A 16,711-nucleotide genomic window follows, 5' to 3' on the forward strand; every position below is an offset into this window, starting at 1 on the left:
TATGGATGGTTGCATCATGAGACTTAGCCGCTGCAAGGAGTATATGGCTTCATTCATTCATCACATAAATCACAGATCAATACATATAACGGTTTAACATATATTGTTTCAAAACCCCAAAACTGATGTTGAACCTCTCTTTGTATATAATTCATATCAAGAAATGAGTATCCACAATATACATATCCTTTGCCAAAATTAGCCGACCACAATGTCATACCCACACCCCCTTGAGAGACAGATTTTAGTTCTTCATAATGTTAGCCTTCTTTTTGAATAGTTGTCACCTAAGAGAACCAAGTCTTAATGTACAAAAAAGAATGGAGATGATTCATATAACTAAGAAGGATTCTTTTCTACGATCAGCTACGCTCCTGCGAAATCAAAATCAAGTAACAAAAATTATCCACAAAGCTACATAAGAAGCACTGATATATAAAAAGGAGTGTCCTTTTGTATATTACTTGTTAATTTAGTTGCACCGCTGCTTCGAGCTTACCACTCCGAGAAGAAGTCCATTGCCGGCTAGTTTCAGGAATTACACAGTGTTGTACCATCGGTTTCCTCGCAAACTTGCTTGTTTTCTGCAATGGAGTTAGTAGAAACAAGCTTCAATCAATAATAGCTTATTACTTCATTCCCTGCTTGAAAAGAGTTCAGTTTGTTTTTCCTTTGAGCCCTTATGCCCAAAGAATACAATTGTAAAACTTGATATGATTCTAAAGATGGGACATAAAGTTAAATGAAACCATGAGTTGTATATTTACTTGTTCAGGCTGATCAAATCTTGAGTGAGATCCATTGTTTTGCTGGAGTTCGGATGATAAGGAGAGCTGCATATTAAAACGAAGTAAGAAAACAAAGGGTTCATCAGATAACTAGAGTACGATAAGAACAATCTCAAGTTAACCTATTGAGAAAAATAGAACGTTCGGGAACCGTGAATCGAACCTTACTGAAAAGGTCTGTCGGCAAATTTGGTTGAGCTCTCCTTTCTGAGTGAAACCTAAACCCCTGAGTTTGAGTGTAAGAACAGTTTGAGTCTATTGTAGGAGATATAGACACCAAGTGTAGAGAATAATAATCCATAGACAGACATACCACGGGAGTTGTAGTTTCTCGCTTGCTTTTTGTGAAAATGCCAATGTCTTGTCCACTTGAAAGTATCTGTTCAATGGAAAATGAGCTCTCTATGACTGTACCTATTATGCAATAAAATGCAACACGAGATAGAAAACGTTATACCTTATTATTAAGAGGCCGAGCTTTCAAGAGGTGTTTTCTATCATCATCCTTAGGTGTATCCATAGCTCTTGGTCTATTAAAATTCAACTCGCAGAATAATCACATTTCTATTATATAAAAGTTGGTGCAAGTAAGCAAGAGACCCGCATAATTTTTTACATATCATACCTTCTTGGTTCTCTGTTAACACCGTCAAGATATGCTGTTGTATTAGGCTTATCTGACTCCTGTCAAAATGAAAAATTCTCTCCTTTAGAATCAGCACTTTGAGACTCATTGAGTGGTCCACATGAAAGATGAGTATCAGTTAGATCCCATGTCAGGATACACACATTGATATAAAGTAATCTTGTAATATGATTTCAAGTAAGTTCAGTTGGTGTATAACCTTACGATTATTATTTCCCGGATATGGCGACGTTGACACTGCTGATGAATGTTGCATAGCTCTTTCCGAGGTCTTCAAGCGAAACTCCTGATAAAACCACAAGAAACATAATCTTAAGTATTAATTCTTAACCCTGTAAAACAAAGAGTAAGACCAGCCCAACTTAGTTTTTAATGCTTACTTGAAATTCTGGTAGTTTAGGAGTGCTCTTTTTTCGAATGGGTAATGATGGAGCCTCAAAGATCTACAGGCAACACACACACACATGTTTGAGCTGGGAATACAGTAACGAAATGAGTTTCATGTTAGGTACGTAGCAGATACTAACTTTTCGGTTCAAGGGGCGTGCTTTGAACCCATACACTGATGTTGAGTCCTGCTCCAACTTAGCATCAATCCTGTGCCTGCAATAATCCATTGGTGCAAATGCATGTAAGATCTGATTTTTACCATAACTATTGACTGTCAGTCAATGTCTAGGTTCTAACCTTATCCTATTTGCTCTATGTGATGTTGCAAAGTCAGGCTCCTGAGGGACAGTAATCTTCATCCTCGCATGTAGTGAGTTTTTATCGAGATCCTGAAAACCATATAACAACCAATTGAATGATTTACACTGACTGCTCTTTTCTAACAAGAAGGTTAAATTTTCCATATGTTCAGGAGTACTCAAGAAACAGATAACAACCTTCTTGAGTAACTTATGGACCAAATTCGTTTCCTGCGTCACTTCAGCAACCTGAAACAGAAGAGAGCTTATTTGAAGGTCAACCGCTTAAATCATATTTTCTTGAAGGAACTAGATACAAGGAGACTCATGGCTACAAGAAAATCGACCTTACGAAGTAGACCTCCCTCGAGCTTCTGTCTTTTAGCAGATTGCATTTCAGATCCAGTTGAAGGAAACAAGCCTTTCTCCTTACTTTCATCCACTTGCCTTTGCAGTCTAGGAGATAACCAAAACAAAGCAACTATTAAGTTTATTGATTTGAAAGTTGACAGAAGAAAGATACCAAGAAACTATATGTTGTCATAGTCACCTCGCATTATCTAGCTTTGCCAATAGGCTAGCAGTAGGCTTCATCAATGTTGAGCCTCTTGGTATAGGCCTGATGCTTGACTTTGGTCGGTATTTCAGTTTATCAGAAGGAGTCCGATTGCTAAATGTAGGTCCTGGTATCAGTAGAGGAAGTGAGAACTTAGACATGAGGCAAAAGTAAACAACCAAATATATATATCTAAGTACAATACCAAAAACAGGTCAGAGGTCAGAGGTTAAAAAAAAATAGTTGAAACACATGTGTATTGTAATCTTTAGTCATGTAAGGAAAAGTGATTACCTTTATGTAAGGACTCATTTGGATCTTTGTTCAAAGTACCACCTTGGATGAAAGTAAACACCCCAGACCTCGTTCCATTTCCTGACAAAAAAAAAACAAGAACCATAAATTGTAAAGTTTTCACTTTTTTCCCATTTTACAGTTGGTTATCTAAACCTAAACAGTCCTGAAACCAGTAAACTAGTTTAGAGATGCACGAACACAATCCAAAACATCCAACAGCATTCACCTATTTCATTCACATCTTGAACATCTACCGTAACTTCCCCAACTTCTGATTTTGACAAAGACTCAGTCTTGTCTTCAGACAAAACCTTCTCTCTCATAATCAATTCTACTGCAAAAGCTGAAAAACAAAAAAAAAAACATAAACACACTTCAATCCTAACATGACGACATTGGTCCTCTGCATTTGTAATAATAAAAATAAAATCAAAATCAAAATCCAATCAACGAATAAAAAAAAACAGATTCCTAACCACAAAATCACGATATCATCGAAGAAGATTATAATTCAAATTTTTTTCATTACTGCATTGCGTAAGATGACGTAATTAAAAATCCAAAATTTAGTGTACACAGTTCTACGAAAACACAATCACAAAGGCGAGTAAGGAGGCGATACTTACGAGACGGTGGATAAGACTGAGCGGTCTCAAACCAAAGTTCAGCAGCACGAGACTCCAAAGCCAACTCTTCCCGAGTAAAATCAAACCAATGAGCAGCATCAAACTCGTAATCCAAATCGATTTCAGTCACTTCGAACACCATCATATCTGTATCCATATCAACATCGTACTCCGCCTCTGTCTCCGTATCCGTCTCCGTCTCTGTCTCCATCTCCATATCTCTCTTTAAAACCTCCACTGTGAGACAATAAACGCAATAACAGTAATAAAAAAAAAAACGAACCACTGGTTTACTCACCGCAAAATCCAGAGAGAACCCTAATTTATGTGTGGTTTTATTATCATCATTGGTTTTTTTGATGAGTAGAACACAGAAGGAAGGAGAAGAAGAAAGAAGAAATAAGTAAGAAATTGCAGAGAAGGAAATAAATGTCACTATTTTTTTTTTAGTTAACAAAAAAAAAAGCGACAAAACGGCAAATTTTTTATTTTATGTTTTCCTTCTACAGAACAACAAAACGACACCGTTGTATGAGCGTGCAGTTTTTCATGACGTGGATTTATTATCTAGAAAACAAAATGTGTTTGAATTTGATTAGACTGATGAGAGGGATAGTGTGGAAAGACTAGAGTACCCCTATTGAGTCAGAGAATGTAGGGGTGTTTATGTAATTTGGTTAGGAAGTGACGTAAGGGGGTTTTAGTTTTTTTTTTTGGGCGTTCGATGAGTCTGAAATTTTCGGCGGGGAATCGAGAACTGTGGATTTTAATTTCGATTCTGCCACCACACCAACAGTTTGCATTCGTTCGTTTGTCACGTTTTGACCTGGCTTTATCTATCACGTTTTGACTGTTTGATTTAGACCTTTTTCTTTCTTTTCAAATTTTTTTTCATGTTATCTTGATCTTTGTAACTTTAGAATCTTGTTGGATCATTTTAAACGAAAACCTTGTTATTTGACATACTTATATTAGTATTATTTTTTTGGTTCACAATTCTTTCATATTTATATGTTACAGTCATATGCACTTATGCAGACATGGTCATATGTGTTTTGTTGATAAAATTGTATTTGTCTATTAGACCATCCAATGGTTTTTCCTATTTATAGAGGAACTCTATAATAGAGGTGAGTTTTACTCCAATGGGAACCTATAAAATAGAGATTCATCTATTTATAAAGGAACCTTTGTAAAAAAAATAGGGTTTCTCTATAAATAGAGGAAAAAATAGCAATCTCTATTTTAGAAGTGAGAATAAAGGACCATTGGAGTAAAACTCACCTCTATTATAGAATTGCTCTATTATAGAGGTAAAAATAGAGGACCATTGGAGATGCTCTTAGTGTTTTAACCAAAATGAGTCGTGTTTAAACAATCAAACAAAAAATCACCAACGTTCTGAAACATTTGTCAAATTAGTTAACCGAAAATTATCATTTTGTTGGTGTTTTCTTCAATTTTAGCTGTATATGAAAATAGAAAACACCTATATTATTCTTTATGTATTACTTTAGGAATTTTTTTTTTTTCCAACAGCTTACAAGATCAGCTCAAATGAGCTTTAGGATTTTTTTTTTTTTCCAACAGCTTACAAGATCAGCTCAAATGAGCTTTAGGAATTTATTTTTGTATAAATTTAAGTAATGTTTCTATGCAAATTTGTGATGTAACTGATTTTTTTTTTACTATTTATAGTGTGCAATATAGTTTTTATTGGTTGAACTAGTTGTAGACAAGTTGATGTTGTTTTTATGTAAAAAAAGTAATTAAATGAAATATTGTGAATTCTTAAAGAAATATATATATATATATATATATATATATATTATAAAACAAAATGCAGAGGATAATCCCACTAATCTCCAAATTGGGTCCAACCATATATCCTGTTAAAGCTTAAAATTTTCTTGTTGACTATAATTAAAAAAGAAAAAAAAAAGCCTAAAATTTGCTTAAAACATTGATATTTACAATATTTCGAATCTGTAACTGAATTTGAAAGTCTTTTTCAGTTTTTCCTATATAATGAGCATGTGTTTCACCAGATGACAAATTGCCATTAATTACCATTATTGATGAGCAATGGATTTTATTCGCATGAAAGATACAATGTTGTTGACACTTGACAGTGGTACCAAACTACCACGTCAGAAAGCATATTTATTTTGATTCAAAAATGAAAACTATAACTTTGCATATATATAACTATAAGTTTTGACATTTAACTTTTTACTGCTAATTGGGCAACTATTTTAGTCTTAACAGTTTTTTTTTAAAAGTATCTATAATACACCAAAGACCCAGGAATTTTTCGTAGAGAATAGGACAAATACTTAATTTTGTGGTTCATAGGTAGGACAAAATGTAAACGCTTAACTTTACATACATATAGTACTTTTTTTTTTTTTTTGTTAAAGCATACATATAGTACTTTTTAGACAAAACTGTGTCAAAAGGATTTCGGGTTTTGTTCAAAAGCACTTTTTGAAGGGAATTAAGACAACATTTATTTGGGGATGAGAGTGGTTGAACATATTTGTTTCTCTGTTTAGTTTTGTGGGAGAGCATCAAATGCACCAATATGAACAATTTTAAATAGTAACCGATATAAAACCTAAATACATTATGGGAAAATTGGATATAAAGCCTTGAAACTGATTTCTGTTGAAACTGATTTATATTTTGCATAAAGCCTTGAATGTAGAAGATTCTACAATAGTTTTTGGATTATGTTTTTGAAAAACCCTTTTTTGCTCTAGTCAATTTTAGCCTAAAGGAATTCCGTAAGAAATAAGAAAATTACTTTTTAGGTTTTCTTTACAATTCTTCATAAAAACCAAAATCCACATAATTTAAGATTAAAAAAAACGCTTATGACACTTCTCATTTTTCTTTTATTGCAAAAACTAAAAATTCATGAATCAAAAACCAAAAACCATAATTTAAAAATCATTTAAAACCCCACTACCAATGGTTTTATATAATTCATTACATAAGGACCCGCACGATGTGCTAGTATTGAAATCGTTGAAGAGAATAAATCCTAAACCCTAAACAATTTTTAAAGAATATAAAAAGAAATTTTATTTTTTGAAGTAAATATAGAAATAATTTTAGTTAGAAAAAATCATATTTGTATTTACCTTCATACACTTATCTATATTTTTTATATATTAGAATAATCTAAAGCTAAATTATACCCTACCAAAATCATATGTGTATTTATCTTTATACACTTATTTATATTTTTATATTTTTAATATATTATAACAATTATTACAATAATCTAAAGCTAAATTATATCCCACCAAAACTTTTACCAAATACTTATCATTAAAAATAATATTATTGTCAAATTTCAAAAACGTTTCACAATTTATTACAAAATATTTTACATGCAAAGAATTCATCAAAGCAACATATAATGTAGTAATCACGTATAATTTTACTGTATGTTTCACAATGAAAAATATGGTCTTAAACCCTAAATTATTTTATTGTCAAAATATGCTCTTTATCACCACCTATAAAATATCTTTTAAACAAATTAAACAAATTTTATGTTGCTTGGCATAATTATAGTTCTTATAATTATTAAAATTGTTTTGTGACAAAATTTCTTTAACCATTAATTTTTTTTACTCCAAATATTTTTTGGATGAACAATTGGTGAAAATGATCTACTCTATTACAAATATTTTATGAACAACCCAATTAAAGTTGAGAAATTGAAAAAAAAGTTAATATAACATAATAAAAATAAAAAATTGAATATTTTAATCATGATGGTATATATAAAACCTTAGATAATTCAGATATATAAAACAGAAACTTTATAAACAATCTCAAACATGATATATGTCATAATCACGTTAAGGATCGATGTCTTATTTACTCATCAGAAGTATCGCATTGTACCAATACTACTTAGAACTATGACCTCATCTCAAATATTCTCGAATCGTAAGTTCTCAACTTATTTCTACCAGAATCAAAAGTTCTCATATATTTCTCTATATATCTGGATTTAAACGGTTTACGAACTAAATTCAATAGAAAACCACATAAATCAGGTTTGAAACCAATTTTAAAACGGTTTACCTTTCCAACTTCCGAAATTATAAAATCGCTCTCAATTACTCGGTCAAGCAGCTCTTGTTTCAGTACCGGAATCATTGATATTATCAATAAGAGAAAACTCTAAATTTAGACCAAATACATCAACCACCGACTAATCTTTGAAATTTATAACGCTACTAACTGTAGAATTACTTTTGGAACCTCCATCAGTGTCTCCATCCTCGGTTAATTTAGTGGGCTTTATATACTTTGATTCTGTTTCATTACATCTAATAGCTTCCATCGAGGAACCCGCACGAATTAAAGATCCAAAATAAATTGGCAAAATTATATCAGAAAAAAAATTAAAGATTAAAAGTTTTGATATAAATATGTAAATTTTATGTAGTTAAGATGTGTGCGGGGTTTTCTCTCTCTTAACTCTCTCCAGATCTTTCAGAGAGAGAAACTTAGTTTTTTGCTTTCTTTGAATAAAATCGGAGTTCTCCGACTACTTGTCGGTTTAGGTTCTGTATTATAGTCTTCTGGTGTTTTCCAGATTTTAGTTTCCGATATCTTGTCGGTATAAACTCTGACATTTTGTCGATATTTTTGAAGCCTTTTGCTTGTTCTTCATGCTAACACTTTTCACTAAAAGAGTGTTTACAATCCAAAAGATTGTTGGTTTTTTGTGTACTACGCACTTGATTTTTCGTCCAGTTGATGGTAATTCCTTACTCTTCCACAAATGGAAAGTTATGAGTGATGGTTCTCGTTGGTCGATTAGTTTTAAGATGATGCAGTTTGAAGGAATTGGAGTTCCGGTCGAGTTTTGATAGTTCTCCGAAAAATACTTCTTTTCAATTAATTGAGGTTTCATTCTAGTAAACAAAGAAAAATCCAACTAATTTCTTTCGGTGACTATTAGCAAGAGGCTAGTAGTACAATAGAAGGCTCGATCCATAGAAGCTGTGTGAAGATCTTGAAAAACTGGCCGGCCAATAAGGATTCCGGTGAAGACCTTCTCGCGATGAAACACAGATATGCTTGGATGTTGACACGTTGCTTACACGTGTTTGTTAATATTCAATCATTATCCTTAGTGTATTGTAACTTGTAATGGGCCTAAAGTTGTTAGATTGCCGGGAAAAATAAAAAAAACATGTAAATTTTATGTAGATATAAATATATTTTTTAAATTAGTTGTTCCTATTAAGTTTCAAAAATAATAATTCTTTTGACATAACTTATGTTATTTTTTTTATATTTGTTATTTACTATTTCTTAATTAATAATAATATACATGTTTAATGAATTATTTTTTGTTTATGTCAAAATCTAATTGAGAAAACACATATAATGTAATTAGTGTAAGATATCTGTTAGATTCTCTTGCAAGATATTTGTGATTAAATTTGATGGGTTCGAATATTTGCTACATCAGAATGACGTCTTCCTCTCTATATACAAGATAAAGATCTGAGAGAATACATATCTTTATATTTAAATTCTTTTTCTTTTAAGATTAGGCCAAGGATTCAATATAACGTATGATTGCTTTGTATAAGTTTATTTATTGTAGAATTTTTAGGTTAAATTTTTTTTCTTTTAAGATTAGGCCAATAAATTCAATATAAAGTAGACGATTTCTTTTTCTTTAAAATTATAAAATTGTATAATTTAATACAATTTTTAATTATTTTTTTATTTATTATTTTTTTTCTTTTGAAATTTTGACACATGTCACGATCTTATAAATTATTAACTTTTGAAATCATACTTTATATAATAAGATAGTTTTGGATTGGTCCCTTGACTTTTGCCCGTCACGCCGCCCCATGAGCCGGGCCTGAGTCTACCATTCACGGCATAATTGAAAATTAAACTCATCGATCAATCAATAACCATATGTATAATATATATATATAGATATATACACAAGCAGTATGGGCAGCTACTTCAAAAATCATAGGTAAGGTTTCTTATTGCACCGTTTAATTATATCTCGAACGCATTTGAAAACAAATTAATAAAAAAATATATAGTTCGAAAAAGAATTCTGAATGACAAAAACATTGGGCCTTTTCTCAATTTAGCCCATAATATTCTAAGTCGCAAGTTTTCACTTCTCTCACATTCTCTGCTACTCTTACGTTTACACGCACATTGTCCTATTGATCTGGATGATCTCATCTGTCTGATAGACTGACTTAACATCAACACTATTACAACGACTACATATTCTGGTCATATTCTAGTTACTAATTAGTAATTAGACAATTTCCAATCTTCATATATATATATATATATATATCTTATATAATATGAGAAGGTTTTTTCTAACTTTTACTCACATTGTGACATTTGGCATTCTCTTTTAGTGACACCTGTCATCATTTATTTCTATTTTATTTTTTAAAAACAAATTTATATCATTTCCAATTCCAAATAATCATACTTCTCTTCTTAATATTGGTACAATTGAGATATATTACTAAATCCACTTTTATATCTTAAGTTCTTTTGTCAGATAAAATCAGATTATTTTATAACAAAATCTCATCTTATATTTTTGATAGAAAATGTAATATTCTATAACATTTACTAATAAATAACTGATATTTGATACATCTACTTTACACATTTTTCTTACATTTTATTTAATTTGTCTTTCATCCTTTAAAGTGAAAAAACACACACTATTTTATAATGAAAAAAATATCATAATAAAAACTATATCTTGGATGAGAAATGAAATAGTTTAAATACATGATTATGACTAAGCTTTTATGTAATTATATAAACCTAATTTTTGCACGTTTTAAAAACATATAATATTTTCTTTCATTAATTGAGTAGGCAATAAAGTTAGTCAGTTCCACACTTTCACTAAAATCTTATTAAATTTTGATAAATTACACAACAATAGCTTTTCTTTTCGTATCAATACACATATCAACATAAAGTCGATCTTGTCAAGAGCATTTCAGAATTGTTGTCATTTTTAATATATGTATATATATATATATATTAATATGTAAATATATATAAGAAGATTTTTGTATATGTTGACTTTCTTGATTTTCTATCTATTTATTTCATTAGAAAATTGTAAGTGATGTATTTAAAATAGTATTAATTAAATCATTAAGTTTGATTATTTCTTATATGGAAAATATATTAAAATTTTATATTAAATATAATGTAGTGGGTTACAAATTGCTTTTACCATGCATTAAAGAGAGTTATAATTTCAATAACCATGCATTGAAATGTATTTAGTCTAATGAAAAGATTTTCGTTGCAAATATTTATGTTACAAAAGTTATGATACCACATTCCATAATTCCCAAATTTGTAACTGTTAATAAAATATTTTGAACCTAAGAGTAACATCTATCTAACATTCAAATAGCAAATGTATATATAGTCATAGGTAGACATTTACTTAAATACTTGGACTCAAATTTACTCTCAAATTCTAGACTTGTTATAACATATATCATCAACGCTGCAAGAGGAAAATAGATCTTCATGTTTCTTGATTATGATGGTTCTTGATTATGATGTAAAGTAGAGTAGAGAGAAATTTTTTTAGGTTGTAACATTTTTAAAAGCATAGTTAGTGTGTGGGGTGGGGGTGTTGATTCTCAGTAGATTGAGGGCTTCCCTGATAATAATAATAAAAGTAATCAGAAATTGAATTCTATTAGATTATAATTTTATGGAAAACAGATTACTAATATTTAATTAGAAATAAATAAGAAAGCAATTATCAAATGACTTAATTTACTTTGATGGCAAGACGTTACGTTTTTAAAAACAGAATGCAAAACTAAAACTAAATTCGAGCTTCAATTTAAATACCGTATGGGAAGAAGACAAACACAGGTGCTGCATGTTCAGATCTTATTTGTTTGTTTGTTAAGGTAAATTTTTTAATTACCAAAGGATTAAGTTGAAAATTATGGCCATATTTAATTAGCAATGGACAAATGTCAACTATATAGAGCGCCAAATGTCATCGCCTTAAACAAAGTTTAGAAGAAACCTTCTTATATAATATGAGAAGGTTTTTTCTAACTTTTACTCACATTGTGACATTTGGCATTCTCTTTTAGTGACACCTGTCATCATTTATTTCTATTTTATTTTTTAAAAACAAATTTATATCATTTCCAATTCCAAATAATCATACTTCTCTTCTTAATATTGGTACAATTGAGATATATTACTAAATCCACTTTTATATCTTAAGTTCTTTTGTCAGATAAAATCAGATTATTTTATAACAAAATCTCATCTTATATTTTTGATAGAAAATGTAATATTCTATAACATTTACTAATAAATAACTGATATTTGATACATCTACTTTACACATTTTTCTTACATTTTATTTAATTTGTCTTTCATCCTTTAAAGTGAAAAAACACACACTATTTTATAATGAAAAAAATATCATAATAAAAACTATATCTTGGATGAGAAATGAAATAGTTTAAATACATGATTATGACTAAGCTTTTATGTAATTATATAAACCTAATTTTTGCACGTTTTAAAAACATATAATATTTTCTTTCATTAATTGAGTAGGCAATAAAGTTAGTCAGTTCCACACTTTCACTAAAATCTTATTAAATTTTGATAAATTACACAACAATAGCTTTTCTTTTCGTATCAATACACATATCAACATAAAGTCGATCTTGTCAAGAGCATTTCAGAATTGTTGTCATTTTTAATATATGTATATATATATATATTAATATGTAAATATATATAAGAAGATTTTTGTATATGTTGACTTTCTTGATTTTCTATCTATTTATTTCATTAGAAAATTGTAAGTGATGTATTTAAAATAGTATTAATTAAATCATTAAGTTTGATTATTTCTTATATGGAAAATATATTAAAATTTTATATTAAATATAATGTAGTGGGTTACAAATTGCTTTTACCATGCATTAAAGAGAGTTATAATTTCAATAACCATGCATTGAAATGTATTTAGTCTAATGAAAAGATTTTCGTTGCAAATATTTATGTTACAAAAGTTATGATACCACATTCCATAATTCCCAAATTTGTAACTGTTAATAAAATATTTTGAACCTAAGAGTAACATCTATCTAACATTCAAATAGCAAATGTATATATAGTCATAGGTAGACATTTACTTAAATACTTGGACTCAAATTTACTCTCAAATTCTAGACTTGTTATAACATATATCATCAACGCTGCAAGAGGAAAATAGATCTTCATGTTTCTTGATTATGATGGTTCTTGATTATGATGTTACATATAAACAAAAATACCATGTTGCACAAAAAAACAATTTTTAGGTTTTCTATACATTTTTAATAAGTAACTAATGACAAATTGTAAACTTAAAAAATTAAAGTGAATCTTCTTAAAATATGTTTGAAAATCCTTAAACAGGAACAGAGGGAGTATTGTATAATATAACCATTTAATACAGTCTCACATAATTATTAAAATTTTCAATGATGAGAAGTGTTATAAATCATGTGGTTACAACAACACCTCTGCGACCGATTCTACCGAAATTCGATTCTACTAAATCGAGTTACCCCGCTTAGTAAGGACTGGCTATGAATCGAGCCTTGTCAATTATATGTTGACAAAAAAAGAAATCAATGATAAATGGAAAGAAGGCCAGAATATGATTTGTGGCAACATTTTTATTTTGCTGGATGAAAGAGATTTTGTTTCATACTACAATATTGGCCAGGCTGGATTGTGGAGAATCACTATCCATGAAGTTTGAGGGATGTCAAAGGCACTTCAAGCGTTTGGACCGAACAAAATGAAAGTTAATTATACAGAGATAAAGTGAGTCGTAAAAAAACAAGCAATGGAAAAAATGGTATATCAATACTCAATAGTATAAAATTTATAAAAGTTAAATTTTTTATTTATGAAATCATTCACAAAACATAAAAAGCTGAGACAAGTTAATTCAAGAGGATGGAGAGATAATGTTTAGTATGATAATGTTTAGTATGTTTAGTATTTGGAGTTTATGGTTTAGAATTTAGTTACTTTGTATATATAAGGATATTATTGAAAATGGATTACAAGAGAAAGAATTTTTAAAAAAATTATTTGTTGTTAAGTATTACTTTTAGATGATGAAAGTAAAATTAATATAGAGAACAACATTAAATTATCTATCACAGTAATTATATAGTAAGATCTTACATTTTTCTTTTTATACTACTTATCAGTTTTTCCGTAAAAAAAACGAAAGTGTAAATAAATATAATTTATCTTAATTACTTAACAAAAATACCAAATTAAATTGATGTGCGGTAACTAAAACAATGGTCATATTATTATAGTAACATATTGTTTAATTATTTACAACAAAACTGTGTACTTAATTTTTTTTCTCTATCTCAAAATGACTCTTTTGTGAAGCATCATATAACAAATATATATTAAAATATTATAGTTAAACCGTAATATTATCAAAATTAATTTTCAGTACATAGTAACAATTACATGTACATTTCATATACAATTAAATAGAAACTTCATTTTTTTTATTTCAAATTAATAATGCATACATAACCCACGCATCGCGTGGGCTACTTTCTAGTATATATATATATTTTGGTTAAAAGTTTGTTTGAATAAATTATGAAAGTCTTACATGAGAACTATAAACAACTATTTTATATGAGAGGACGTAGAATGAGACATGGTCTCAAGTTTTCAACTATATAAACAACAAGGTCAACATCAAAAAGCAAAAGATCCAGAAAAACATATACTAAGATTAGATGTTAGAGAGTTTGCTGTGTTTATAAATTTCTTTTCTACCTTTTTTTTGTAAACAAACCAAAAACAGTAGTGAAGAACTCAGAGACCCAAAAATCAAGAGTTCTTTCACATATTGGACAAAACCTGTACTTTGGGAAATAAAAGCAGAGACAAAGGTTGTTTGTCTCTCAATTACTGTAAAAACAAAGCTTCCTCCTCCTTTTTCATAACTTCGAGCTGTCTTTTCGCATACTTAGTGATGAGAATAGTTGTCACCACAGTTGCTACAAAACCAATAATGTTGAGAACAATCTGAAGAATCGAGATGCCTTTTTGTTCCACAGTGGATGCATCTGCCAATGTCCTTATAAGAATCCCTCTGCAAACACCAAAAACAACAACATCAGAATGCTGCTAAATCAATCATTCATTATCAGTATTATTCCAAGACATTTCCACACTTACGTGTAGAGTGCGACAAAAATCTCTGGCGCCATGCCTGCGAGGGAACCAGCTATGTAAGGACCGTACTTCACACGAGTTGCAACAGCGCAGTAGTTATAAAGAGCAAAAGGGAATGGAGAAATCCGGATTAAGGTTACAGCTCGAAACTGGTGAAACCAACTGCCTCCACCAGCAGCTCTCAACATTGCAGCTTGATCTGGATATTTCTCTAACCAACCCTGCAACATGACACATATTCAGCAATCTATTGAAGAAGAAGCCAATTACTTCAGGAGTCATGAGGATATATAACTTAAGAAAGACACATACTTGAATTTTGTTGCAGAAGAGATAGCTGATGAAGTAAGGAAGTGACACACCGATAGCTACAGCTGGGAGAGTAAGGAGAAGACCATAGCCATAACCAAATGTAATCCCAGCCACCCACATTGACGGCGTAGTTGGAATAAGTATCACAGGGAATAAAGACACGGACGCAAACACAATAATACCACATACCGGGTGTGTAAATGTCTCCATCTCCCATTTTATAAGTGGGATTAGCTCCTTCAAACAAAGACAAATTGGATAAATCTCATAGTTAGCAACAGAGCCAAAGATGTTACAAACTGAATTTGTTAAGAGAATCAGGTAACAATATAGCCACAGAACATCAAACTACAAATCTCAATTCTGCTTTAACTTTCTAACTAGAGCAATAGGGGGACTCGGAACCTGAGCTAATAGAAGAGTACACAACCCCAATTCACATGAACCAATCATATAAAGGAACCTACTTTATACACTAAAAGAGCAGATTTATCATTACAAACTTGTGGGCAATTACATATGTTGAAACCCAATTGATAAAGAGCAAAACTTTCAAAAGAACATAACACATAGAACATCAAACCTTATCCATGATTAAAGGAGCGAGCCATTTGTAACCAGCGAGACACAAAGCAGTTAGAATGGTGAAGAAAAGACCAAGCTTGATCCAGAACCACACAGATCGTTTCTGTCCACTAGAAGAAGAAGACGGTGATGATGATGATGATGATGAATCTTCTTCTTGTCGATGTTCTTCGAACTCATTATCACTAAGTTTAACGTAATTCCCTGATTTCTCAACTCTATCATCTTCAACTCTAACCCGAAATTCAGAAACCGCATCGTCTTCCTCGTGATAAGTCATCGAGTAGTAGTACTAACCTAGAAAAACAGAGACGAACGACTCGATTCTCCGATGGTTATCGGAGAAGGAACGAGAGGACACAACACAGTGGTGAAGAAAAACTCAAAACGAATCCTCGGAAACCTGAGGATGAAGGAAGGATTGAGAGAAACGAATAGAGAAGATTTGTGTGATTTTTTTGAGAAAAAGAGAAACAAAACAAAAGTTTTTGTTCCTTTATTTCCTCTTTGTTTGTTGAAGTGTCATTGCTAGCCTTGACGCAAGTTCCATTCTTTAATTTATTTATTTTCCCATTTATATTAGTTTTTTTGCTTTATTTTATTCAGTTGTTTGCTTCCTTTTTTGTAGTTTGTTGAACTCACGGTTGACGTAAAATAATAAAATATTATTTAGTTTGAAAAAAACACATGGATCATGTCGGCATAGGCGTGTGGATAATGTTATTTTGAAATTATTTTGGGTGCGTTAACAAAAAAAAAATTATTTTGGGTGTAATAATCCAATATCTTTGATTAAAAGGTATATATAATAAAGAAAATCAACTATTTGAAAGAATAGTTTATTTTTTTTTCTAATTATACTATAGTTAACTGGCTTAACTTATGGTTAA

At 30.3% G+C, this 16,711-nt stretch overlaps 2 protein-coding genes across 3 annotated transcripts; both read right to left on the reverse strand.

The window, feature by feature from the left end:
- Positions 1-123: 123 nt before the first annotated feature.
- Positions 124-4,061, reverse strand: LOC104717972 (protein TPX2). Of its 2 annotated transcripts, XM_010435615.2 has the most exons (18): positions 3,901-4,061; positions 3,603-3,825; positions 3,203-3,319; positions 2,974-3,054; positions 2,674-2,806; positions 2,471-2,579; positions 2,322-2,372; positions 2,122-2,213; positions 1,962-2,037; positions 1,815-1,877; positions 1,634-1,720; positions 1,414-1,472; positions 1,246-1,318; positions 1,102-1,167; positions 952-1,014; positions 768-833; positions 465-584; positions 124-374 (listed from the first exon to the last, which is right to left on the reverse strand). In XM_010435615.2, the coding sequence occupies exons 2-17, from the start codon at positions 3,817-3,819 to the stop codon at positions 468-470; spliced, it is 1,470 nt and encodes a 489-aa protein (XP_010433917.2). In that variant the 5' UTR covers positions 3,820-3,825; positions 3,901-4,061; the 3' UTR covers positions 124-374; positions 465-467. The 2 variants fall into 2 exon arrangements, with proteins under 2 accessions (XP_010433917.2, XP_087339510.1); XM_087483384.1 differs by lacking the exon at positions 3,203-3,319 and having other exon boundaries at positions 3,901-4,048.
- A 10,249-nt stretch (positions 4,062-14,310) lies between these two features.
- LOC104717963 (uncharacterized) lies at positions 14,311-16,452 on the reverse strand. The gene is made up of 4 exons (XM_010435604.3): positions 15,820-16,452; positions 15,237-15,473; positions 14,928-15,145; positions 14,311-14,841 (listed from the first exon to the last, which is right to left on the reverse strand). Exons 1-4 carry the CDS (start codon positions 16,099-16,101, stop codon positions 14,655-14,657), a joined length of 924 nt encoding a protein of 307 aa, XP_010433906.2. The 5' UTR covers positions 16,102-16,452; the 3' UTR covers positions 14,311-14,654.
- Between the last annotated feature and the right edge of the window lie 259 nt (positions 16,453-16,711).

The sequence above is a fragment of the Camelina sativa genome, chromosome 2 (genome assembly GCF_030686135.1).
Source record: "Camelina sativa cultivar CO46 ecotype springtype chromosome 2, ASM3068613v1".
NCBI classification, from domain to species: Eukaryota; Viridiplantae; Streptophyta; class Magnoliopsida; order Brassicales; family Brassicaceae; genus Camelina; species Camelina sativa.